General features: G+C 41.8%; 4 protein-coding genes across 6 annotated transcripts; 2 read left to right on the forward strand and 2 right to left on the reverse strand.

The window, feature by feature from the left end:
* Positions 1-1004: 1004 nt before the first annotated feature.
* On the reverse strand, positions 1005-7012 carry LOC119719162 (juvenile hormone acid O-methyltransferase-like). 3 transcript variants are annotated; one of them, XM_038188501.1, is made up of 5 exons: positions 6853-7012; positions 4515-4717; positions 3242-3561; positions 3004-3139; positions 1005-1668 (listed from the first exon to the last, which is right to left on the reverse strand). In XM_038188501.1, the coding sequence occupies exons 2-5, from the start codon at positions 4687-4689 to the stop codon at positions 1502-1504; spliced, it is 798 nt and encodes a 265-aa protein (XP_038044429.1). In that variant the 5' UTR covers positions 4690-4717; positions 6853-7012; the 3' UTR covers positions 1005-1501. The 3 variants fall into 3 exon arrangements, with proteins under 3 accessions (XP_038044429.1, XP_038044432.1, XP_038044431.1); XM_038188504.1 differs by lacking the exon at positions 6853-7012 and adding an exon at positions 4910-5015; XM_038188503.1 differs by lacking the exon at positions 6853-7012 and adding an exon at positions 4873-5009.
* Positions 7013-12683: 5671 nt separating this feature from the next.
* On the forward strand, positions 12684-14366 carry LOC119719185. The gene has a single exon (XM_038188546.1). It carries the CDS (start codon positions 12987-12989, stop codon positions 13932-13934), a length of 948 nt encoding a protein of 315 aa, XP_038044474.1. The 5' UTR covers positions 12684-12986; the 3' UTR covers positions 13935-14366.
* A 330-nt stretch (positions 14367-14696) lies between these two features.
* Positions 14697-19400, forward strand: LOC119719301 (uncharacterized oxidoreductase YhdF-like). The gene is made up of 9 exons (XM_038188710.1): positions 14697-14827; positions 15919-16058; positions 16372-16464; positions 16669-16810; positions 17405-17445; positions 17684-17753; positions 18040-18076; positions 18324-18378; positions 19042-19400. The coding sequence occupies exons 1-9, from the start codon at positions 14791-14793 to the stop codon at positions 19207-19209; spliced, it is 783 nt and encodes a 260-aa protein (XP_038044638.1). The 5' UTR covers positions 14697-14790; the 3' UTR covers positions 19210-19400.
* A 29-nt stretch (positions 19401-19429) lies between these two features.
* On the reverse strand, positions 19430-24918 carry LOC119719300 (coiled-coil domain-containing protein 89-like). Its single transcript, XM_038188709.1, has 7 exons — positions 24474-24918; positions 22838-23310; positions 22238-22335; positions 21269-21405; positions 20813-20895; positions 20430-20523; positions 19430-20009 (listed from the first exon to the last, which is right to left on the reverse strand). The coding sequence occupies exons 1-7, from the start codon at positions 24540-24542 to the stop codon at positions 19923-19925; spliced, it is 1041 nt and encodes a 346-aa protein (XP_038044637.1). The 5' UTR covers positions 24543-24918; the 3' UTR covers positions 19430-19922.
* Positions 24919-24933: the final 15 nt, after the last annotated feature.

Genomic DNA, 24933 nt, shown 5'->3' on the forward strand with positions numbered 1-24933 from the left:
TTCACAGAGCCAATTGCGACAATAAATCTTAAACCCGAGGCTTCTGTCGACATGGTCGTCCAAAAGAGCCAAAATTAAACAAAGCTAAAACTAAAAGGACAAACAACAATAAAAACAACGAAAGACAAACCAAGAATATTGAAGCACAAAGCAGCAATCAAAGAACAAACACCAACAAACAACGATCAAACGCTATCAAAGAAGGACTAAACCACACACAAACAAGAAGCAAAATTCGTAAAGAACGAAGTATACACGAAATTGACAAAGATCAAGGTACAGTAACAGTAAGAGACACAAAAGAAAAGAAAATGATTAATCAAAATCAATACCAGCAGCCATCAAAGGAAACAACACCAATCACAGGACAAAGAAGACCAGACATTTACAAAAGACAAAATTCGCAACGAGGAACCAATTTTTAAATATTAAAATCAGTCACACATTTGCAAAGTTTTATTGACTTAATGTTTATAGATCATTAAACGAGATGTTTATAAAGAGCCATGATTAAACAAAACAACGTATGTTCTACAATGATATAATTTTAGTATTCATTAGCTTAAAATAGGAGTTCCAACTCTACCTTGTTTCCATGGGTACGACCTTGCTGCGCCATGTTGGTTCCCAGCATGCCTTGCGCGATCAAAATAAAGCTTGATTCATGGGATCGAGGCTGCAATCCAATGATTTTCTTATGCAGGCAGCTAATACGCATGCATGGTACATTTAACAATTGTTGACTGCTGCAATGTGGGATATAACGTTTTGAACACCCGATGGGCGCATAGCACCCGAGACGAAGCTATGCGCCCCGAGGGTGTTCAAAACGTTATATCCCACATCACAGCAGTCAACAATTGTTTTGTTACACCTCTGCCTTGGATTCTTCGGACTTTGATGTAAAAATCACGAAAACAAACAGCAGTAAACACAACAATCATGGCAATCGAACGTTGACCAACTCACATGCATGTCGCGTGCTCGAAACATCTGATCGTCACTAGTTCGCTGCTCCCACTCATGTGTGAAAACATGGTGAAATTAGCGTGGGTACCAACGAAACAAGCGTTTCACACCGTCCGCACCGTACACGTGTACGTGATGTCCCACTGGGAGTGTGCCATGACTTTTTATAAACTGAACACGTGATCATTCTAGGCCAATGAAAATATACAGTATTCAAGACAGAGGCATAACAAAATTGATTTTTTTTTTGTCTTAAATTCTTTTAATCAAGTCATCCGAGACTCCCGATTACCACTGCACATGCCCCATGACAAATCTTCCCTATCGATACTTTAGGACTACCTACAAATTATAGATTCAAATATCTAATACTAAGTTTCAATACAGAGGAAGGGCAAACATTAGTACATTTGACATATTAGTACGTTCTTTTTAATAAAACAAAGTCCAGCCTATATGCTTTGCATCTCGTTCGTGATATCTGCCTGATAGTAACAAGATGGCGGCCAGTCTAGCACCCGGACGTCTTTTTTCATTCTTTACGAACGTGTATAACCACAGATTCATCCACATGCAGGTACCGTGACTTGGTTTCATCCGCACTGCGTGACAGCGCCCACTGCCATATGTCTTCAAGGAACTCGTCCTGCTTTTCTGCTGGTACAAGATCTGCAACCTTTAAAGTAGTTTTCCAAAGCACTATATGTAGAGGGTAGAACAAACAAGATGAACAAAAACCAGTATAGCTAATTAATCGGATCCGTATTGGAACATACAGTAAAACATTGAATTATTATGAAAATTAATTACATGACTATAGTCGTTAATATTATCCGCTGAAAACGCATGTTACACACTTAGTGATTTCACAGTAAAAACGAATCTGCATTTGGGCTTATGATTATAAGTGTTATTTCAAAGTATCCAAAATTTTGATCTTAAGGCCAAAAAAAAAATCGGTCTCTGGTCAGCGCGCGCGTCGTTTTATAATCATGCGCGTCGATCTTTTTTTTTCAAAATGTTCCGCGGTAGCTCCAACAGCGCCCTCTATTTCCGCACCTCCTCAATTTTGTTTTACCAAAGAGCACCAAGGAATGGGAAATTGCACCAAGGCAAATGATCGAAAGCACCAAGGCAAATTATGGAGGACACCAATGTACATGAGGACACCAAAAAAGCAAAATAGTACCCACCTTGTCTGTACAATCCAAGCTTGAAGAAGAAAAAAAAAGAAAAAAAGAAAAGAAAAAAAAGCCGCGTGGCCGCGTCAATTCCGGAACTTTGGTCTGACCAGAGACCGAATATTTTTTTGGCCTAAGACTCGAATCAATGAACAAGAGAGGGAATCTGGCAATGTTCATTCTGCACAAAATTAGTATAATTAGGTATTTTATCTATACGACCTCCGGATAACGGAACGGCGCTCTCTACCAAGTAAGCTTTCGATTTCAAGCCCTACTTTGGAGGTCTCCCAAAATTGTGAATGTCTTATTTTGTTTGTCGGTGGCTCGTCGCTGACGCATAAACCTGCATAATATGGCTGAAGAGCCTACCCAATACAAAGGGACAACTTTTTCTCAAAAAGAATTAAGCAAACCACGAAGAGAAACGGGTTTGTGTATTTTTTTTGAAGCAATATTAAGTTGAACCAATTTGAGTTGAGATATTTTTATTATTATCAACTATTTCTGGTATCAAATAAAGCCAAATATTTTTTCAAAAACGCCCTAGGCACTGCAGCTCACAAGTCTGAAGACACATGTAGAGAGAAAATAATAAGAAGAAATTACAGTTTTTGGAGGTGGGAGGAAAACCCCAGAACAATATTCTGGGGGGGGGGGGGGGAACCTACGGAATCAGGCAGGAACTGCAAAACCCAGTCCTCAGAAGCTACGGCACGGTCACCATCACGGTGAAACAGGTTCAAATCCCGTTTCGGTCAATTATATCAACCTGATTATCATTACCTGTAATTTAGAATTTGTTCGATGTAGGCCTATTTACAATTAAAAATAAACAAATAAATATACCCACGTTTCACTTGCACTTCGGACACGGCAAATTCCTGACTTTTGATTTCACCTTCTAGCACGGTACATCCGAATGTCTTCAACAGTTTGACTGTGTCTGGAATCGATCGCTTCCAAAAATACACTGGTAACTCATAATCCTGTAAGAGATGAAAACATTTTTTGAATTGATTTGAAATCCGAATACGGTGATGGGTAAAAGTATCGACTTTCATGTATAGTGCTCACTGCGCATGTGATACCTTGGCGTACACGCCCCACTTTGGGTGGTTCTTCAGGAACAAGACGGACGCGCTCATATCGTGCGGTCCTTTGTCTTTGGTGTCTATGAGGAACAGTGCCTCCCCTCCTGCCTTCAAACAGCTCAGGATGCCACCCAGAGCACTTGGTTGCTCCTCAGTCGGGATCCAGTGCAGCATGAAAAAGCTCAGGACCTTGTCGAACTTTCCCCGCCACTTGGGGTTGTCTCCGACACTCCGGGCGTCTTCGACAACGTACTCGATGTTGGGAGCCGAGTTGCTCTGATTGGCAACCGCTATCATTGCCTCTGAAGAATCGATACCTGGACGGATGTGCAAAGGATTAATTATGCGGTTAATCAAGTATCGATATACCAGATAATGTTTCGAGAGTGTGGACTCCTGTGAAATACGGTCTCTTATACATGGACTGTAATACATGGTGTCCCGTTGTGTACAGTTGATATTGACAGTGTCATAAGAAATAAGGACTCCTGTATAATATGGTCTCTTGTACCTATTGTGGACTCTAACTCAGTAAAATTGGTTACACGCCACTTTTACGCAGCTGAGGTCACGCGTTGCCCGGGGTGATGTTTCCTCACAAACCTGGGCCCGATTTCATAGAGCTGCTTAAGCAGAAAATTTGCTTAAGCAAGAAAAAAACATTGCTTAGTTAAACTTGATTACCGGCCAAAACTCCATGTGATGTACATTGCTTGTGACCGGTATTTAGCCGTTGTTTACTTAGCATAACAATCGCATGAAGTTTTGGCAGGTAACCTGATTTTATTAAGCAAGACGTTTTTGTGCTTAAGCAAATTTTGTGCTTAAGCAGCTCTATGAAACTGGCCGCTGGTCTGAAAGCGACACGCACGGTGCCCACTTTTCATCAGTTTTTAATCTATTGTAAAAGAAAAATAACGGAATCCGTCACGTTCTGAGTGATAACTACAGTCAGTTACGAAGCACAGTCCCACTTTCCAGTCTTATTTATTCTTAATGTCTGAGACATTTCAACTCGAAAATGTTCATCTAAATTGCCCGTATAAATTCTATAGTAAAAATGGCGGACGGGACATTGTTGAATCAAAATTTAACCAAATGAGTCCGTTTTTCATGGAGTCCAATTTTTAGGCATATCAAGTCACAATGTGATCAATTTTTCTTGTACCTATGAAACAAAATTGTTTGAATGTTCAAATGTTTCGATTTGCTTATAAAATCATGTGTTTGAGTATATCAAATTCAGGACCTTATTTTTTTTGGTTTTTACCTACAACACCTTTGACCTTTGACGCAATCGTTTTTGTCTCTTCTCCCGATCCGCAGCCCACGTCAAAGACCTCGTCCCCAGGGCGGAATGTCAGCTTATCAATGTACTGCATTATGACGGCGTGCTGGAGTGCTCGCCCGTCCCCACGGTAGTCGCCACTGGCTGCGAAATTCATGCTGCAAGTGGTTCTGTTCCTTAAAACTCTGTGAGATATTTCCGATCGAGCTTGTTATTATGACTATCATAATGGTGTTCTAAAACGGACAGGCAAAATAATGTCGTGGTTCAACTTTTCGAACAAGTTGAACTTGAAGCACAACGTTTGGAACGTTGAAGCACGACGTTTGAAAAGTTGTACCACGACGTTTTTGCCTATCCGTTTTAGAACACCATACTATCACGATATAGATCTTTGGGTCATTAATGGTCCAAGCAACATGCAGCAGTACAGTGCACGCATACCCACAATGTTTTGTGGGTCCATTCATGCACATTACTGTTGGCTGAGGGCTGTGTATGCTCTACGATGAATACACGGTATGTAGCGCAGACAATTTATTTGATGGCGTACCGCCTATGCGTAGTCATTTTAGGGTCAAAAAGGGCAGTAAATGAATGGAGCCTGATCACGTGATCATGATGATCACATTTTTGGTATAGCGCTCTCTGTTGAAGTACAGTGGCACACACTGCTTAGCAACAAACAAACGAATGATGCAATTTACACAACCACGTGGTACTCAGTGCTCCTGTGCGATCGAGAATAAAAAAGGTGCCGACAAAAACCTTTCGGTTTTCGCAATTTACGCCAATCTACTCTTGATTCAGAATAAGTTTGGTTGCGGTATCCGATGCTATACATCAGATTCGAATTGGCCATCGCCAGCTGCATGACCCCGGCAAGCTTGATGGCCGAGTGGCAAGACGTCTGCACTAGTAGGAAGGAGGTCGTGTTCGAGTCACACAGTTTGTGAATAATCTGTCCCCAGACAACACCGAGTGATGTTTGTTTCGCGCAAATCCGGCCCTCTTTCCACAAAATTAAGTTAGATGAGACGACATTCAACATGGTATCTTTATAGTGAACTGTTTAAATGATCACAGACAGTCACATAAATTGACTTTTCCTGCTGGTATCTTCGCCAAATGTTTAGGTATTATGTTCCAAAACATGAGTCTCTTACAGGGAATGTACAACATTTGCTTTTGCTGCAATTTTCAGAAAAAATGGATTTGGAGGATTGGCATGTGATAGCCATGGGCGTCGCCAGGATTTTTTTCTAGAGGGGGGCAAATTTTTTTTTGCCAAAAAATGCTTGTATTTCTCAACACATTCTCGATATATTAGTTTTAGAGGGGGGCAGGGACATTTTGCCCCCCCAACTCATTTAATTTACACCACTTTGTCTTCGCGCCTCTTTTTCTTTCTTTTTTTTCCTTCTTTTTCTTCCTTCCTTTTTTTTTTTTTTTTTTTTGCTTTTCCAGGGGGGGGGGGGGGGGGGGGGCAAGTGCCCCCCCTTGCCCCCCCCCCCTCGCGACGCCCATGGTGATAGCAAATAATTACACTAACTTGTTTCACGTTTTGGGCTTGTAGATGTTGGCAAAACCAAGAAAACCAATCATGTTCTTGTAGTCTGGTTCCCTGGCCCCACTTAAGATAACACGGAGCAATTTATAGACTTTGGGGAATTGTAAGGTCAGAGAATCAGTCTAGCAGGCTTGTATCCCTTCGCAGGTGTGTAATCAATTGCAAAGAAAACGAGCAATAACTAAAAGTGAAAATTTAGGAGCAGCTTTTGAAGAAAAAACACCAGTTTTTTTCCAACGCTGGTCGGCCGACCAGCGTTCGAAAAACATCGTTTTTCTTGAAAATGTCAGCATACTAGGGGCCACGATTTCACAGGATGCTTAGACTGTCATTCCCTAACAATGCAGTAAGGTATTTTGTGATAATTTGATCATTTCGTTTTCTGATATTTGCAAATGTTGTATCTTCCCTTTAAACTTTGTTCTCTAGTTGTAACGGGGTCCTAAACCATACTATTAATATTACGATTCTCATAACATAATTATGCCGGTAATATTATTTGTGGATCCATATTGTACATGTACATGCACAAAGTGTATTATGCTCATATTGTATACCGATTGCTCGAAGGCCGTGTGTGCTGTATTATTAGTGTAGGCACACATATGGAACAACCGTTTGAAGGTCAAACTATAAAAAGATAGCAGTGTCTCTATGATGCATCCTAAGAAGTTGTAACAGACAACATGAAAGCCCTGTGATGTTATGAAGTGATATTCGTGGTTCACAATTAACGAAAAAATAACTTACCTTTTGATAACGGTTAATCTTTTGTGCACGACAGTTTTATACTGAGTTCGGGAATGCTCCAACGTTGACTGTTAGACTAATTAGAGCCATTATGCTTAATTAACCATCTATATATATAAGAGAGAAGTTTACTCGCCCCCGAGACGATGTTTGCTCCTGAAAGGATCCGAGACCGCGGGCTCCCGCGGCGCCAAAATCGCTCCACGTCCGTGGAAAAATGCGGAGGGTGTCTTCCGCCGGGTCGGACGCATCGGGTCGTCCTAATTTTCCCGTACGGACCGGCGATCCGTTTCGTCGATTTTTCGTGACTGAATTTTGCACAGGAATTTGCCGTCGTGTGCGCTTTCACGTTGACTGCCTGGTCGCCCCCCGTGCTGGCTTTTCTGCGTGTCTAGACTGTGCGAGGTCAGCGAGGTCAACATAGGGGTTTCGTTTACGTGTTCTACTCGGCCCTTCTGCAAAAGCGTTCACCAAACGTTAGTATGTGGTGACCTTGGTAAAATATTTTTTCTCCATGGTGCGTGGCCACCAAGTGTCCCTATTCTTTCATATGCTTCGCTTGCCGCCCCTGCACCGAGTGCAACGAATACTCAGAAGGACTACACATTAAGTATGCCTTGCCGCGGTCTGACCAATCGAAAGTCTACACTGCGTAGTATTTCCGGGCTATGCAAAACTGTCGATGGCAACGCGTACTGCAGCCTGCTCCACACCCTGGAAACGAGGTTGGGTCTACGGTGCTCGCTATTTGAAGCGCAAGCATGTGACGTGATAGAGTTACAGCTCCATGCTTCCACCACCAAGGCTTAGCGTTGTGAGTTCGCTGCCCGCAGTGTCGTGTTATAATTTCGGGGGCCTGTTTTGGGTCAACGAAGGATCGCCGCGGTCTCGGATCCTTTCAGAAGCAAACATTTCTAGGAGGCCGAGTAAAACTTGCTCTTATATATAGATGGTTGAACCAACTTGAATAAAAGTTGAATCGCAGACGGTCTCGCAAATTGTAAGAAGTTCAAGTTTACGTTTGTTGAAGAGTCCAATGCTGAAACTTAATATTATGACCTTCCTCCATGATTCAGACCGTTTGTAATTTTTTGGTAACACTCAACATTTTTATTTTAAATGACACCTTCACGTTTTATTGCATTATCATTTATTGTCAAACTGTACAACCAGCCTTCGCCTGTGTACTACAGAAACCTTCTCACTACGTTTTCCAAATGCGACTGCCTCACAAAAAGCCAATTTAACAGACCAACGGCAACATTTACGACAGTTGCCATGGTACATAATTATCATGTGCGTAAATCGACGGGGGACAGGGGACCCCCCCCCCCACACACACACACACATTTTGAGGGGGGACATTGTTTGGTCTCCCCCCCCCCCCCCACACACACTTTTTCTTCCCCGAGTAAAAATACTGTAGCCTACAATAATGATTCTATTGCTCAGAATACATGTAGCTGATTCAATTACTCAAAACTCAAAACTTTCACAGATGATCTTTTGCTCAAATTGGTTTTAGTGATCAGAAACTGCCTCAGATCACACCACAGAAATTGCTATTCTTTAACTGCATGTCTCCCCAACTATATCCCCCATTTACATTTAACTCCCCACATTTTCATCCCCAACACTACGCCCTACCCGATCTATGATCGCTTGTTGTGAATAATGGCGGCTACTGGTTTCGTTACTTAGAGCTGTATTAAATTACTTTAATTTAATATCGCTCTGTGTTTTGTAACAATTAGGGGAAATACGGAAGCACAAAGAGGACATGTATAAGAAACATTTGAACAGGAGAACAAAACAAACCAACAAGGGGCAATTTCAGTCTTTCAGTCGATTCTATAAAATCAATACTGGGCCCATCAACATCTGCATGACACTCGACTGAGTAGTTGAGAACTGAACTGCATGAATATAGTACATGCATGTAAACCTAGTGATGTTGTTTTTTTTTCGGAAGAAATTGAAGTATATTGGCAAACGGAGACATTTATGAATCATCTTGATTATTCCAAAGCATTTTCAAATCTATATTTTCAATTATATTTTTTTTCCAGAGACAATGCACAGCCCATGTGCACAAGCAATATAATGACCTAACGCTCCAGCACTCGAACTGTACATTAAAATTGATTAGGAGACTAGGCCTATGTGTCGTTATAAACATATGCTGCCACTCTGAAGTTGATTGAGCTCTAAAATTGCGCTGATGTCAGTTTAACACCTGCAAAGTCTGTCATTGGTCATCATGATTGCATTCAAGGCCTACGGTATACAATCCTGTATTAATTAACAGTGCAATTGACGAAGGAGTCTATACTGTTTATGTTTAGCGGATTTGTAACACGATTTTATAAGTTATCGTTCATATCAGGGGCGGGTCCAAACTCAGACGATGGGGGAGGGGAAGGGTTGACTTGTTAAATATATCACATCAAGACGTTCAGCTTTTGAAAAACAGAATATAATCCTCAGTTATCTGAAGGTCTCCTTTCGGGAACCACATTGTTTTGGCAGATTTGGGGAAATTAATCAAGCAACGGGTGCATATCAATTTGTTTATGGCCAAAACCGCTCCTATTTATTTTACCTGATTCAACCCGATTTTGCGCATAGCACGATTGTAACAAAATGTAATACAAATGCGCGTACGCGCAACGTGTACTGTGTGTGGACGTGAGCGGCCGGCCGGCGTGACAAGATTTGAGCGTAGTGTACGTTCGTACAACGCAATGCCCACGACGTATTTGAGCAGGGTTATGATTGGCGATCATCTTCTTCAATCCTCAATGTACGGGCCTTAACAATGTCCAATCAAAATACATGTTAGATAATTAGTTAGACCAGAACTTTCCCTAACAACACTTTTTTTAACAATGCCGTACGGTGGCGCTGTTTGTGTTTACGGCGAGTTGAAGCGGTGCGGGTTTACTGAAAACCTCGATTTACACACAGAATCGTGTTAAATTCTGCTAAAACAACAATATATATCCTGAAAAGTACGGGCTTTGTTTTTAATATAAATTCAATATTTTATATCAGTATGATGTAGAATAAAATTGTCTGTCTTATATTCTTTTAACAAGTCAAAGCGGTGCTCCGTTTTCCAATGGTGTACAAAAAAAAACAATCGAGGCGCCGTTTTTGATGGCAATTCCCATAGCGGAAAAATCAGTTCCTGTGTGGACGCTTGAAAAGGAGCGCTCACGAATTGATATGGGGTTTCAGCCCCTGAGCCCGCCCTCGTGGAATTTGGCCGTTCGATGAGGCGGCGTTAGGAAGATTTATATCTCAAAAAGTCAAGCTTCTCTACATTTTCTTCTCTTTTTTTCTTATACAGACAATGATTTTTGGTCGCAGAGACGACGTTTGAGTCAACGTTGGTTTTTTTTAATCGAATAATCTCTGATTTTTTCTTAACTATTTACTACAGTGTTCACAAGAAGACCATATTTCTTTTCAGAACCCTTTTGGAAATGTTTGGTGCACGATTGTTTTTTATTCCGAATGAACGAAGTTTTGGTTTCTGTATAATGCTTTCCCTCTTTTATTGTCAACCACTTACCGTTGATACAATGTTCAGATCCGGCTACAAAGACCTCTTTAAAAGAGGTTGCTCCATTGTATCAACTCTGTGTTTATTAGCTTTTACCTCACATGCATTGTGGGGAGTGTGTGGGGGGGGGGGGGGGGGGGGTGGCACACACGCACCGCGCGTGGATGTAACATCTTGCCAAAAGGGTTTAATAGACACCGAGTTACAAAACCATCACCAATTGTCATATTTGTTTGTCCGGAAGAGCTATTAGCAACATCTGCACCCGCTTCATGTTTACAGAAGTCTCCCAAACCAAACAAACCAATACAAGACGCTAAAGTGATGTTTCTCACCAGTTCGGATCCTTTTATTGTCGAAAACAAAACACCTCTTATAACTTCAAGTCACTCTCCAGGCATTAGGAGCGCCTGTTTTTGGAACGAAAAGTTTACCAATTGGCTCACGTGGGGTTAAGTTAAGTACCCTCCGAGGCACTTGAAGTTTTGGAGAATCTGAGCTGAGAAAACACGGCGTCAAATCTAATGCGATTTGCCGGCCCAAGTTCAAACATCGCACACGGGCAGAGGGAAGGGCTTAACACTTTACGTCCAGGGAAAGTAAAAGCTTTTAAATTCTGTAAATAGGAAATGTATACGTAGCTATTTGTGGGGGATTTGACTTGATTGTTCTATCGAACTTGCAGCTAATTTGTGAAATGTTTGTACTAGCGAGTGGTAGGTCGATTGTATTTAGCGTCTGACTGCTGAAGGTATTTTGATCCTTTTCTTTTCAGTTTTTGTTTGTCAAAACGCCATATTTTCGACTCTTTTGGAATCCCCTTTAGGTCTAAAATATTCACAGATAAATTTGTCGTCCGACATTTGCAGTAACTCAAACTGTCGTGACCTAATCACTCAAGATCAGTCATTATGATGACATTCGGACGATCTTGAACTGTGTGCACATTCAACAGTTCGTTGTCATGTTTCACTTTGTTCAAAACGAATGTGCAAGGATTCAAAATGAGTAGAAGAAGTAAAATTAACAGTAAAATAACCGACTTACTGAGAAACGACTCCATAATTAATGACCCAACAAACACACAATCAACCCATCAACTCAACAAACAAACAAACAAACAACACCCCGACAAACAAAACGAGCAAAACAAAACAAAAGATTTTCGGTCCCCCAAAATTGTATACCAAATCGAAACGTGGTCTTGTGAGTGGTGCATCTTTTATGTACTTTGCTATATTTTTTTCCCTCCCAGGTGAAGCGGTTTTCTCAGACAACCTGTTGCCTTTTCTCGGGCGTTGACTCAGATTTTGACCCAAAACACAACACAATACGACAAAAATTTTAAAGAGTCCTTCAAACAAGTGTCGCGACAAGCTTTCCCAGACTCGACAAAATCAAGACACGTTTTCTCAACACAATCTCGAGTGTCTCTCAATGTTTTGTCTCTTTGAAATAGAAACATGAAGTAAAATTGTCCCGAAACCCGGAAAATATTAGCTCAAGAGGCACCCTGGAGAGCCAGAGACGAGATCTTGATGTAGGCATAAAGGGCCGTCCCACTTGAAGATCTTTGTGCCATTCTTGGGAGAGGGGTGAAAAGACTTGATACATCAACGACCTTGAGCCGAGGTGTTAAGCGGAGAAGAGCGGCTACGCGTGCCGGTCACGAGCGCTGCTTGTTTGCCCGCGCGATTTTGGAGGATTTAACACCGCTCCGTTAGCTTAGGAAATCCTCTAGCGTAAACAGGGGGATTACTAGGAGTATGGGGTTGTGGTGGGTTGGGGGGGGGGGGGGGGGGGGGGGGGGAGGGGGTGGACTCAAGGATGCCCCACCCTCATTGTTCCAGAATCACGCAGACCGAGTCGAGTGTCCAGGGGCCGACCGTGCTTGACGGTAAACTGTCGGCAAACAGCGGCACGCGACATCTGCTGCCGATCTGTTTGGTTTTGCGTATTACACGCTCGACCTTCTGCAACAAAAATCCTGTGTTTTTTTGTCATGATGCCCGTTTTCACGAAATTAAAGTGTACACGCTAAAAACCGCTTGTGTGGGATTCGGTGCGATTTAATTAACTGAATCAGGGTAAAGTTACGAGAGTTCATATCGACCAATGAGGTGACAATACAACGACGCCAGTGACCTGTGACGAAACTCTGCTGACCAATTGACGGTTAATTTCCTCCATTTTTGGACCGAGTTTTAGACCTCTATAAAAGTATAAAAGCTCCAATGCAACTCATCACAGAAATCATCGCATGTAAAAATCTAGCAGTAACCGCAAATTAAGTGAGCCTGTACGTGTAGTAATTACCACACAGGCTGTACTGCACTGTGACATGCAATAGACAGATTACACATTTGAAACTCAAGTTATTACTTCAAAAGTGATTCATTGGGTTTCCGTGAACGTTTTCTCAAGCTGCTGCTTTGAAACTCAAAAAACCCACAAGAGAAACTGACTTGGTAACTTCACTCATCGAAAGAGTTTTCAAAGAAGATTGCTTAGAGCGGGATTCGAACCTCCGACCATCGGAACAAGTTCCACTTTGGGTATAAGTCGGATGGCGGCAAGTATGGAGCAAGATCCAGACGCCTTGCTTGATATCGTCTTGAGAATGGACTCTAACAATAACAACAGCAGCAGCAATGGCCATCTCGCCCCAACCTTCCAAGACTCAGAGACGCCTCACGCGAACCAGATTCCTGTCTACACAGACCTGAGTACCAGTGTCTTCGATGATATAGACGCTGTTGGTGATGGACACCAACTGACCGATTTGAACGGTTTGATCGACATCGACAACTTGGCAACTGATCCTTTCGGCCACGATGCTTCGAGCCTGCCAAACCACCAAGGGAGCACTGTAAACAACCTTGCTTGGGGACAACCAGACTGTTCTCCAACCCATGCTCTTCCAAACTCCCAAACTTCCGAATTTCAAACGGTATCCCCCGGTGCACTAATCCAAACTCCAGTGAACTATCAAAATCCCGGTATGATTGCTACTCATCACGGGACTTTACCAGGCATCCAGTTCATCACCGTGCACAGCCAGAATCTCCCCCGTCACGCACCCACGAAGGTGACCGCGAGCGGTGCAGTCAACCATACACCGTCCAAGTCCAAGACTCGACGGCGGGTGACTACTGCGTCGCAACGCAAAGCGGCTAACGTACGGGAGCGCAGACGCATGTTCAACCTGAACGAGGCCTTTGATGTTTTGCGCAAGAACGTCCCGACCTTCACCTACGAGAAACGGCTGTCCAGGATCGAGACACTCCGCCTGGCTATGCTCTACATCACCTTCATGGGGGACGTCCTGAGCGGCAATCGGGCCGATGACGGGAACCTGAAGAAACTCTTGGAGTCCGGTAATTTCGCCGGGCTGACCAACTCTAACCCGGGCCCCGGGCCGGCCGTGTGTCACGGTCAGACAGTGCTGAACAGTGCCGCTTCACGGATGAACAGTAGAACTAACGTATCGTCAGGAGGGATCAATGGTTCTTAAAACATTTTAAACTGTGACTCAAAACTTTGCAATGTGAGGCTTTAATCCAGACAAAACTACACTGTATTTAAAATTTGATCCGTTTTGTGGCAGAGTTATCCCACATAATTATTCTTTATTCTAGTTGAAGTGTGAAAACGACTTCTTCATTTATGACTGTCAATATTTATAGTCAAGAAAACTTCCCACGATTTAAAACATTCGGGTATTTGTGATGGTTTAATTATTCAACCCTTTTTTTATCCATTAAAAAGCACTATTTAATCAATTCTCTACCCTTTTTAAATCAACTATTTGTATTTAAATCCTGCAAAACAGAAATCGAACTGGCAAAAAGTGGGTGAATTGATGAAAATAAAAAAAAATGACTAAAAACTCGTCTTGCTAATTGTAAGTGCATGACTCAATGTGCAACCAATATTGTATATCAACACCAACATTGTAAAAATAAATGAGAAAACAATGATACCATCCAATTTAATTTCGTGTGTAATTCGATATGGAAACTTTGTGGCAGAAAATATGACCATAATTCTAGAGCTAATCGATATCCCTTATTTTATACTTGACACCAATATCCACCCTCATTCTTAACATAATGTCATGTTTATGTATTAAGTATGCGCAATGTGGATGCGAAACCTACATCAAATTCCCGCTTCAAAATGTCCGCATGATTGCTAATACGTTGTAACTTACTGTGCGCGTTCATCCACGATGTCAATTCTGCTGGTATGTGTTTCGCTGAAATTCAGACTTGCAAACGATACACACTAAACAGTGTTCAGCAAATGTATACACAAAGACTTGTCTCTTCCAGCGCTGATCGATTGTCTGTGTTCTACAAAAAGCCACAATGACGTCTTTCCAGGGAAAAGTAGCGCTCATCACAGGTAAAAAATGTATCACCAAAACGTATTGATATCTGCATACTTTGTAGACTATTTTGTCCGGTAACTTTTACGAAGTTAGGTCTATAGTAGATAGAGTATTTTGGGTCATTAACATAAAATCTTTCGAGGACAGTTTAATTTTGCTCGAAAACTACAACAGGTTCACCGCATAGCAAGATTTAATCCTCGCGATGGTTCTCATCTCATAGTTACCGAAAACACAATTATTTTGACAGTACTCATGATTAATAGGATATGGCTCTTCGGAAGGTATACCTGATTTTTTTTGGAGGAATACATGAGCGAGTCAGTTTGATTTGGTTCATTTATGAATTCATATCAACCAATATACAACTCAAGCGTTTGGCGTTTGCAACTTGTTTGGTGATATCTTTGCCCAAAGCAATAATCCCACCGAGGTCAAGACGAGTCGAATCAACTCAGTTGAGACAACTCGACCGTTGAGACAACTCGAGGCGGCTGTGCGGCCAACTAGACAGACTCCTCTGACACAAGTCGTCCGTCGTTACACTTCTTCTCTGTATTTTTATTGGGTCAAAGGACTTACAATATTTGCTTTTTGCTGCAATTTTCAGAAATGGATGGATTTGGGAGTTAGTATTTTTATAGCAAATATTGTTCGGATGCTGAAAAAACCCAAAGAAAAATTATGTTCATGTAGTCTGGTTCCCAGACCCTACTTCAGACGAAACGGAGCAATTTATAGACGTTGGGGGATGTTAAGGTCAGGATACAAGTCTAGCTGGCTTGCACCCGTTTACGGATGTAAAACCGATTGCGAACAAAATGTGGACTAACTGAATTTGGTAAATTGGGGGCAGTATTTAAAAAGTCAGTTTCTTCCAACGCCGGTCGACCGACCGTCGTTGGAAGTCGATAATTTTTTTCACTCTTCTTGAAAATGACAGCACACTAGGTGCCAGGATTTCAAAGGATGATTGAGACTTTATTCACTTACAGTCAAGTAAGGTATTTCATAATAATCTGGTAGTTTTGTTTGATGGCAAGCAGGCCTATTTTACCTTTATTAAAGATGATTATTTAAAATTAATATCTGTCCCTATAAACAGGGGCGACTTCTGGCATTGGGCAGGCCACGGCCAGACGGCTAGCATCAGCGGGTTGCCTGCTCGCGATGACCGGTAAAGATCAGGACGAACTGATGGAGTTAGCTCGACAGTGCCAAAGACTGGGTGCTTCAGAACAACAGGTGAATCAGATCATAAGTTGCACGATTGGTGGCGCTGTTTAGGGTCTGGTGATTAGGGCACTGCCGAGTTCGGTAAAGTTTTTTGAAGTTGTGTATCATAAAGTGCCCCAAAAGTGATTTTTGCCCATCCTCTCAATTGAAAGCATTTCTCAGACATGAGTTTTGTCTATACACTTCTCTTCTTCAGCTGTTTTGTGAAGATGTGTTCCTTTTTGTTTTGTTTACTCCTGACAGTTGTTTTTTTTTTTTGGGGGGGGGGGGAGGGCCACATCAATACGTTTAGCTCATGAATAAAGCTTTCTTTTGGAAATAGATTTTGCTCCTTGCCGGTGACTTGACAGAGGACAAAAATATAGAGGAAGTTGTGGCCAGAACGGTGGAGAAATTCTGCAAACTAGATATTCTGGTGAGTAAATTAATAAGAACACAAAAAAACCTCAATTGAAAGGGGACGTTTTTAGGCTAATTATTAATATCGATTACTTTGGTAAAATTTGGTTACCAGCCACACGGGTTTGCGAGAAAATTACCTTTGCTGCGACTGGTTCACAGCTACGGATTACTGCTTAATTAACATCATATTTTGCTTCATGATTTTTTTTTGTTCCAGGTGCATAATCTCAGCTGGGGCGGCATACTTGGTGACAAGAACAAGGCGCCGTCCGAACTGTACGATGAGGCGATGAGACTAAATGTAAGATCCTTGTTCTACCTGACCAAGCTATCGGCACCGCACCTCATTGCCACAAAAGGTAATTTTAATCTATGAAGTAAGTGAAGATTATACTGCACTCATGCATTTGTGTTTTAGTGTAACATAAAGGTAAAGGTAAAGGGGACGAACCTGTGTTCACAGGAACGGAGTGCCCATCTCTCTTTCATTAGCGATTGGGCCAGACTCATATGCTGCTGTGAGGGGGAATCGCCACACCTCCTCCACAGCGAGTCTGTTACCTTCCCAGCACTGAACAATGCCGGTACCCATTTAACACCTGGGTTGAGAGGAGTAATTGAGGTAAAGCGCCTTACTCAAGGGCACAACACGCATGGCCACGGTGGGGCTTGAACCTACAACCTCTCGATCACGAATCCTGTGCTCCACCGCTAGACCACACGTGCCCTTAACATATTAACAGTGTAACATATAGGCCTATATTACTCAGACCACCATGCGTGTTTTGCAAAATCGAAAGCCATCTTTTAATTAGTATACATGTATACTGATATCTGCTGATTTAGGTGTCGAGCATTTTCCAGTGAGTTGTTAAGAACTACGACTATCTCCCTTGTTGTTTGACATGCGGTGGGACTAAAACATTAACTTTTCCATACTCATGTCTTTGCAGGCTGCATTGTTATCAACTACAATGTTCCAAGTTTCACATCGGTAAGTTGGAATTAGCACAAACAATAATTACCATTATCAAGCCCATTGTAGCAAAAACTTCAGATCGAGTCTAAAGATTTTTTATTGTGTGTTGGATATTTTACCCTCTCGAAGTGAAGTAGTCTTTGTTCAAGACTGGAGTTCCATTGCATTCGAAAACCCAATCTGGCGACACAGACAGAATGCTATTACCAGTAAACATAAAATCTGCTAGTGTTGTACCTGTTTCTTATTGCAGAGCACGGATAAGATAGTCTACAGCATGGCAAAACTGGCGCTAGACCAATTTATGCGAAGCATTTCTGTTGGTAAGTTGCTGACTAATAGTTCTTCAAAAATTAGAAAAATCAGAGAAAAATAGAAGTTGGTAAAGCTTTGAAAACTAAACAAATGAAAGAGGAGAATTTCGTCCCTACAAGGGAGGCAAACTGAACAAAACAGAGAAAAGACTATACGAAAAAAAGGGAAAGAGGCAAACAGAAAAAGAGTAAAAAAAAAAAAAAAACAGGACAGAAAGTGCAAAAACAATAAAATTAATATCCCAAAGTAAACAATAAACACAATAAAATCAAACGATGGTTTTGTCAATTTCAGATCTCGCTCCTAAGGGAGTCCGCGTAAATTCCGTCAAGTAAGTACTGCTTTTATTTTCTTTCTAAATACATTTGTCTTTTTCAAAAATATACAGGTAATTGTACAAGAATTATTTCAAAATTCATTTGTATAAAAACTGATAATCACTTGACTAATAAATATTGCTGTACAAAAAGGTTGGAAAACTAGGACGTTCTGTATAATACGTTCTGTACATAAAACATGGAATAAATATTCATTAAGTAGGGAGAGTAAAACCTATTGTACTTTTCTCTTTGTTTTAGCCCTGGTGCAATTGTGGATTTAGGGACATTTATGAATGGCCACGGACCATCTAAAGTAAGTTGGATTATTTCATATACAGCGAAGTTCTGGAAGTCGTTCGGGTAACAAAGAATAACAGCAATATTGTAGAATGCCATGGTCCAGTGGTTACGTTGTTTGACTCATGTACGATGGTGCGTGGGTTCGAACCCTGCTAGGAACATGGTGTTTGTGCCCTTGGGCAAGACACTTTACTACAATTGCCTCACTCCACCCAGGAGTATAAATGGGTACCTGTCAGGGTCGAGGACCGAATATGCGCTGATATCGGATGCCGTGTGGTCTCATGGCCTTAGGAACTGGGGAATAATTGTAAAGCGCTTTGAGATTGTTGATACGATGGAAAGCGCAATTTTTTTTAAATTTTTTTTTTTTTTTCTGTTTTGAAATAGTTTTGCATGACATAAGGCATACTTTTTTTTTTTGGCCAAAGAAACAGAACTCAGGAAAAACATTGTGACCAAAAACCCACAGTATTTGACATAAACGTCTACTTTTTTGTTATAAAAGAACGTAACTGTCAACAAAGCCATCGTGAAACCCTTTTGTGAATACATTTTCCCATCGAAATACCCTTTTATTTACCAAAAATAATAAAAAAGGTACTGGTTTTCGGTTGAAGACAGCAATCTATTGTAAATTTCAGTTTACTTTCATCTGCAATTGATTTGATATTAGGTGAAGCAAAGCGGCAAGGGGGAGCACCCCCTGGGCAAACACAGCAAAGACAAGGAGGCAGCTGCAGCCATTGGCTTCCTGGCATCACATGACGCGGCAATGATCACGGGGGAGCTCCTCACCATTGACAGCGGGAGACACATCAGGCCGGGAGCGCCAAAAGACTGACCAATTCACTCTTAAGCCTATTGCATAAATTATTTTGTTTGGCCTTCAAGGTTATTTACAGAGCAATGGATAGCTGTAGAGAGTAAAATTGCGGACACTACAAATGTCTAAAATGTTAAAAATACAGTACAAAATTTGAATGAGCACATTTGTATTTTGTAAAAAAGAAGAAAGTAAATTGACGTAAAAATGTTGGTCGTCTGACCGTAATTTCAAAATGTATGGATGCATGTACCAACAAGGCTTAGCTTGTATTAAATTACAATGCTTGTACAAATTAAAGAAACAATTTGATTTTAAAGAAATTTATTCAAATATTGGGCAAACACATCAAATCTGATGTAAGTGATATATGAATAAATATTTTCTGTGGGTATATTAAGAAAAAAAATCTGCAGCTTGCTTTTTGAAAAAATGCTTTTAATACATTGAATGGGGCGGAAGATAGCATAGGCCAGTAGTGTGACACAAAAGCTGTGTAACACATTAGAACAGGCCTGTGCATGAGTGGGGCAAATTGTGTCATTATTTTAGAACTGAAAGTGAGCTTGCGGACAACGCAACTTGTTTTAAGATTTTAAGAAGCTTCACAGCTGCGAAATGAATTTGCCTCGCTTCTGAAGAGGTTCAGGGAATGAAGAGCATCCTCTTCCTTCAAGGCAAGGGTTTATACTATGTTACCTTGGTGACCAAGGACTGCATCAGTTGCGTTGCTAGGAGACCAGGTTCCTGAGTTGTGCGTTGAGCGATCGCTCTTTGGCAAGGAGGCTGCTACTGTGTTTCTTGTAAGCTTCGTATTCCTGCAAACAAAAAAGAGAGAAATTTGTCCATCTTATTGTCTGTGAATTAATTAAAGGTGATGGTCGTTGATTTTTAGTAGTTTAAATTTGTCACTACGATGGAAAGCAACTACATGTATTAGTATTTACAAGATTCGCTAGGAAATAAATGGGAATTATTCACAACATCAACAATACTCCCAAGAGGTTATTAAAGAGGGCAGTGCATTATGGGAAAAAGTCAAGGATCTAACCGACCCGGAGTGAATGAGGGAAGAGCGCTAAAAAAGTCAGGCATGATTTCATACCTCTAACGGCCCTAGTCTGAAAAGACATTTTGGAAGGTCTGAAAAGACATTTTGGAAGGTGAAAAATTGGAAGGGTATGATCAAGTGATATGAGACTGAGCCTGAGACTAAACAACGAGGACTTTAGTATTACCATGTTGATTTGCTTGAGCGTGTGTTGGGCTTCGTCTTTCTCGCCTTTCAACCTGATCACTTGCAGGTTGGTTGAGACCATCGCTGCTTCGCGCCTTCAAGAAAATGGACAAAGAGATTTAGCGAGTGGTTTAAATTTTGCTGAAAGTTTCACGGTTATGGGCTACCATCTTTGCTGGACCAAGAAGGCTGGCTTACTGTCGTCTGTGTTCTATCTTCTTAACTGACTGACTCTCGCTTGTTTTTTGGTTTCTGTGTTAGAGTAACTTTTATATAAAGTAAAAAATGTTCAGTTCAATTTTTGTTGTCCAACTTCTTTGCCTTCTATTATGGAGGAATAAAAAAAGGGAATGGCCTTTCGATAGCAGATTTTCAAGAACTTACTCAAATTTGTCCTCCATTCTGCTGACTTCTCTCTCGGCCTCGGCAACCTTACTTTGCAGATCTTTGATTTCTCGCTGCTTGTCCTGTACCATGACAGAAAATACCCATCTTAGTCCTGAATTATGGAAATCTTAGTGCCCCGTTATATCAAACCTGAAAATATACAGCGCCCTCTACTGACAGATCTCAGCCAATCTGAGAATAAGCAGCGCCCTCTAGTAACCAGTCTCAGCCAACCCGAAAATAAACAGTGAGTCAGTGACCTCTATTGAACAGTCTTAGCCAACCAATGATAAACTGCGCCCTCTAGTGACTAGTCTTAGCCAATCTGAAAATAACAAGCGTCCTCTACTGACTTTTTCCTTGCAAAACTGAAAATAAACAGCACCCTCTACTGACCATTCAAATACAACCTGAAACAAACACTGCCCTCTACAGACCAAGCAGAACCCCTACCTGTATGAGTTTGCCCCGGTGCATGGCCAGCTCCAGCATTTCGTCTTTCTCCTTTGCCAGTTTCTCCAGCTTGAGGGAGTGGTTGGCGTCAGAGTTCTTGAGATTGTCGGACTGCTGCTGGAGCTGGGACTGAGCACCTGTTACATAAGGATGGTGATAAAAATGGTCTTAGTTAAAGCTATAGTCCATCATTTGCAGCTATCCAAAAGTAACTGGCGTAATTATTGTTGAAAAACATACTTGGTTGAAAGAAAGTAAGTGGACAAAACTCCCTGTGAAATTGTTCTTTCTGGTAAGCTGTCATTTTGAAGAAATCAACGAAAGAAGGCCTTTCCAACGGTGCATCTTAAGACGCACCGTAGGAAATTTCAGTTAGTACCTGTAGTTCGTTTTTTTTATTCGGTGAAGCACGTGCAAGCATTGGCACTACGCACACACGCGCGCGGTTGCTATAATTCATTAAATCGGTGCGCGACATCGCGTAGCTGCAATCGGCTCAGTGAGAACGTGTCTCGGACGCTGAATTCAGGCCCAATTCAAAACATGATTCAGCAACTTTTGATATGAAATCGGATCCTAGAATGCTGTTTTTCTCGGAATATACAGCTGAAGCTGAGCTGAGACTTCATCAGGTTAGTTGTTCAGCACCCTTCTTCAGATTTTTTGTACGTTTGTTGCTTCAAACGAACAAAATGTACAAGTTACAAATGATGGACTATATCTTTAAATACTGGACTTTGGATTATATTCCCTAAGCCAGTCCCTCGACCCTTCCTGCTGTAGCTGATATGTGCAGCCAAGCCACTGCTGCAGTTGAGGTGCCTTCAACAAAATGAAATCATCTTGGCCGGCATTTAAGTTCAAATGGCCATTTTAATCTAATTTTCAGTGTCACTGCGAAATGAAATGTGGAAAAACCTCAGCAAGTTCAGCAAGTACTGCTCAAGTTCATGGAAAACGTAGACCTACCTTTCAGTTTCTTGTGTGTGTCATTTAGTTGTTTCTCTAGATGTTTGATTCTTCCCTCCATCGCCTGGCTCTTTTCGTGATATTCAGTCTGCAGTCGGCTAAAATGAGTATCAAAGGAACATTTTGTGATAGTAAGACATTTGATATAAACACTCATTGGGGCCATATTCATTACAGTCGTTCTTTTCTTGTAAAAAATTGTGGTAAAATGGCTTGCTGAGGAACACAGGTTGCCAGGTCAAATCCAGGATCAGAACTCATTGCATTAACAGTCACCAAACTGCCACTACCTAACATCTAACATCTTGGCCCACATTCTCGCCATTGGTGTATTTCACCACAAAAAATTGTAGTAAAATGCCTTGCTCAAGAACACAAGTTCTCCAAAATTCCTAATTTCCCAAAGTCTTAATCTTTACCAAAATGAAATCCTGGCCCACGTTTGTTGATTATCTTTTTTTCTCTGGTGAACACAAACTCCCCTCAATTGTGCCCAGGACTTGAACTTTATGTAGTAAGATGTCAATACATAACAAACGCAACATGAGTCACAGCCTAGGCAACTGATTCAAGCAATTTGGTTCAACGAAAAGTCAGTACCTGACGAACTGGTTGAGTTCCTTGCACTGTTCCTTAAGACTCGTCACCTGTTTCTGCAATGAGTCAATCTTCCCGTCTTTCTCAACGAGCGCCGCTGAGAACAAACGCGAGTTCTCGTCCCGGAGACGTGAGTTCTCCGCTCTCAGTTCCTCATTCTTGTGCTTGTAGTCGTCCTTGATGCGTATCATCTCTTCGTGATTCTCGGCCAGCTCGTTGAACCGTCGCTCCAGCAGACCCGACTTCTTGACCTCGGTTTCGATAATCTCCTGAGCGTTGTCGCGGAACATTTCCAGGTCGCGGTTGACGCGTTCCAGGGTCTGCGACCGAGCCAGAGATTCGTCGGCTCGTTGCTTGAGTATGCAGATGAGCTGGGACTGTTCGTCGATGCGGGCCCGCAGCATGGCTGCCTCAGTTTTGTCATCTTTGGTCAGCTTCTTCAGTTTGTCCAGGTTCCCTTGCATCTCATCAACATCCTGTGTTTTTCCAAATATAATATTAGACACTCAACTGGAAACATGCAGTGAAGATACATATTCCCCTGTATAAGGGACAGTGTATGCTGCACAAACTCCCAATTTATTGTGCAAACTGTCTCAAACTTTTGTCAAAGTGCAACACTAAAAATAAATCATACAACAAGTACATAGCCTATCAGCCTATATCACTGCAAGCATGGCCGTCGGTATGCTGCGCTGAACCTCTGGCCACACACCGTGGTACCGCGCGCTACTGAGGACGAAGTTTTCATAAAATTCAGGGCAGTTTCTTACATTCTCAGTTTCTTACTTTCTTATGGTTGTATTCTATGATGTCTCACCTATCACTTCTGGGATGCTTAGGTCTAATGATGTTCCATTTTCCGAGATATTCTTCAATCTTTCTGGAGCCCATATGCACTCGTGAAACGTCTGGTGGTGGCAGCCATTTTGAATGTGACAAGAGATGACCTCAAGCTGTGACGTCGCGTGTATGCAAATTGCTTGTCGAGCGCGCGAGGGCGCGAGTTTCTAAATGCGACGGCTGTTTCCTGTACCATGCATTTATCGTCAGGGGGCCACGTGCACCGATCTCTATTCAGGATCTACGACACAGGAAACAGCCGTCGCATTTGCAACTCGCGCCCTCGCGCGCTCGACAAGCAATTTGCATAAACGCGACGTCACAGCTTGAGGTCATCTCTTGTCACATTCAAAATGGCTGCCACCACCAGACGTTTCACGAGTGCTTATGGGCTCCAGAAAGATTGAAGAATATCTCGGAAAATGGAACATCATTAGACCTAAGCATCCCAGAAGTGATAGATGGGACATCATAGAATACAACCATAGGTAAGAAACTGCCTGTAAAATTTATGAAAACTTCGTCCTCAGTAGTGCGCAGTACCACGGTGTGTGGCCAGAGGTTCAGCGCAGCATACCGCGGCTACAGTAGTGGGGCTAAGCTAGGCCTAGCCTATATCACTGCAAACATGGCAAATTCAACTGCAATTTTTGCAACCTTTTTGCAACGGTCCATCCTTCAATTAAACTCATTCTAAGTTACTTGATTTTGATTATTATTTATGATTTTAAGCAACAAATGATAACTGGACAGATAAGCTACAATTTTCCCTGTTTTATAACCATTCATAACCTACCTGATTACTCGCAGATATCATCATTTTCAACTCTTTGGACGTTCGACCACCACTACTGGACGACGCCATCTTGACATTGTTTACTGTTGACTAGACAACAATAGTTCACGAGAGGGCGCTAACACATGTCGGTGGGGGGGGGGGGGGTGGTCGAATCAAGGAAGTTATGATCTACGCGTGCAAAAGGAAAATTGTTGGGGAAATATGAAACTGTCCGTATAATTGTGTAGTCCACACATCGCCCCAGGCGTTAAAACAAAGTCCATTATTTAAACATCAACATAATTATCTGTGGGGACCGGGTTTGATGCGCTAAGGCCGACCCCCCCCCCTTGCATCTCCCGATTCCATACCTACTTTTGTTCATATCGTCTGTAAGTTCAGTACACAAGATAATTATTTTCAAACGATTATTAATTCAGTTCAAGGGATTATGAAGTGATTTTGCTGAACAAAAATC

The sequence above is a fragment of the Patiria miniata genome, unplaced genomic scaffold, assembly GCF_015706575.1.
Source record: "Patiria miniata isolate m_02_andy unplaced genomic scaffold, ASM1570657v1 HiC_scaffold_8, whole genome shotgun sequence".
Taxonomy (NCBI): domain Eukaryota; kingdom Metazoa; phylum Echinodermata; class Asteroidea; order Valvatida; family Asterinidae; genus Patiria; species Patiria miniata.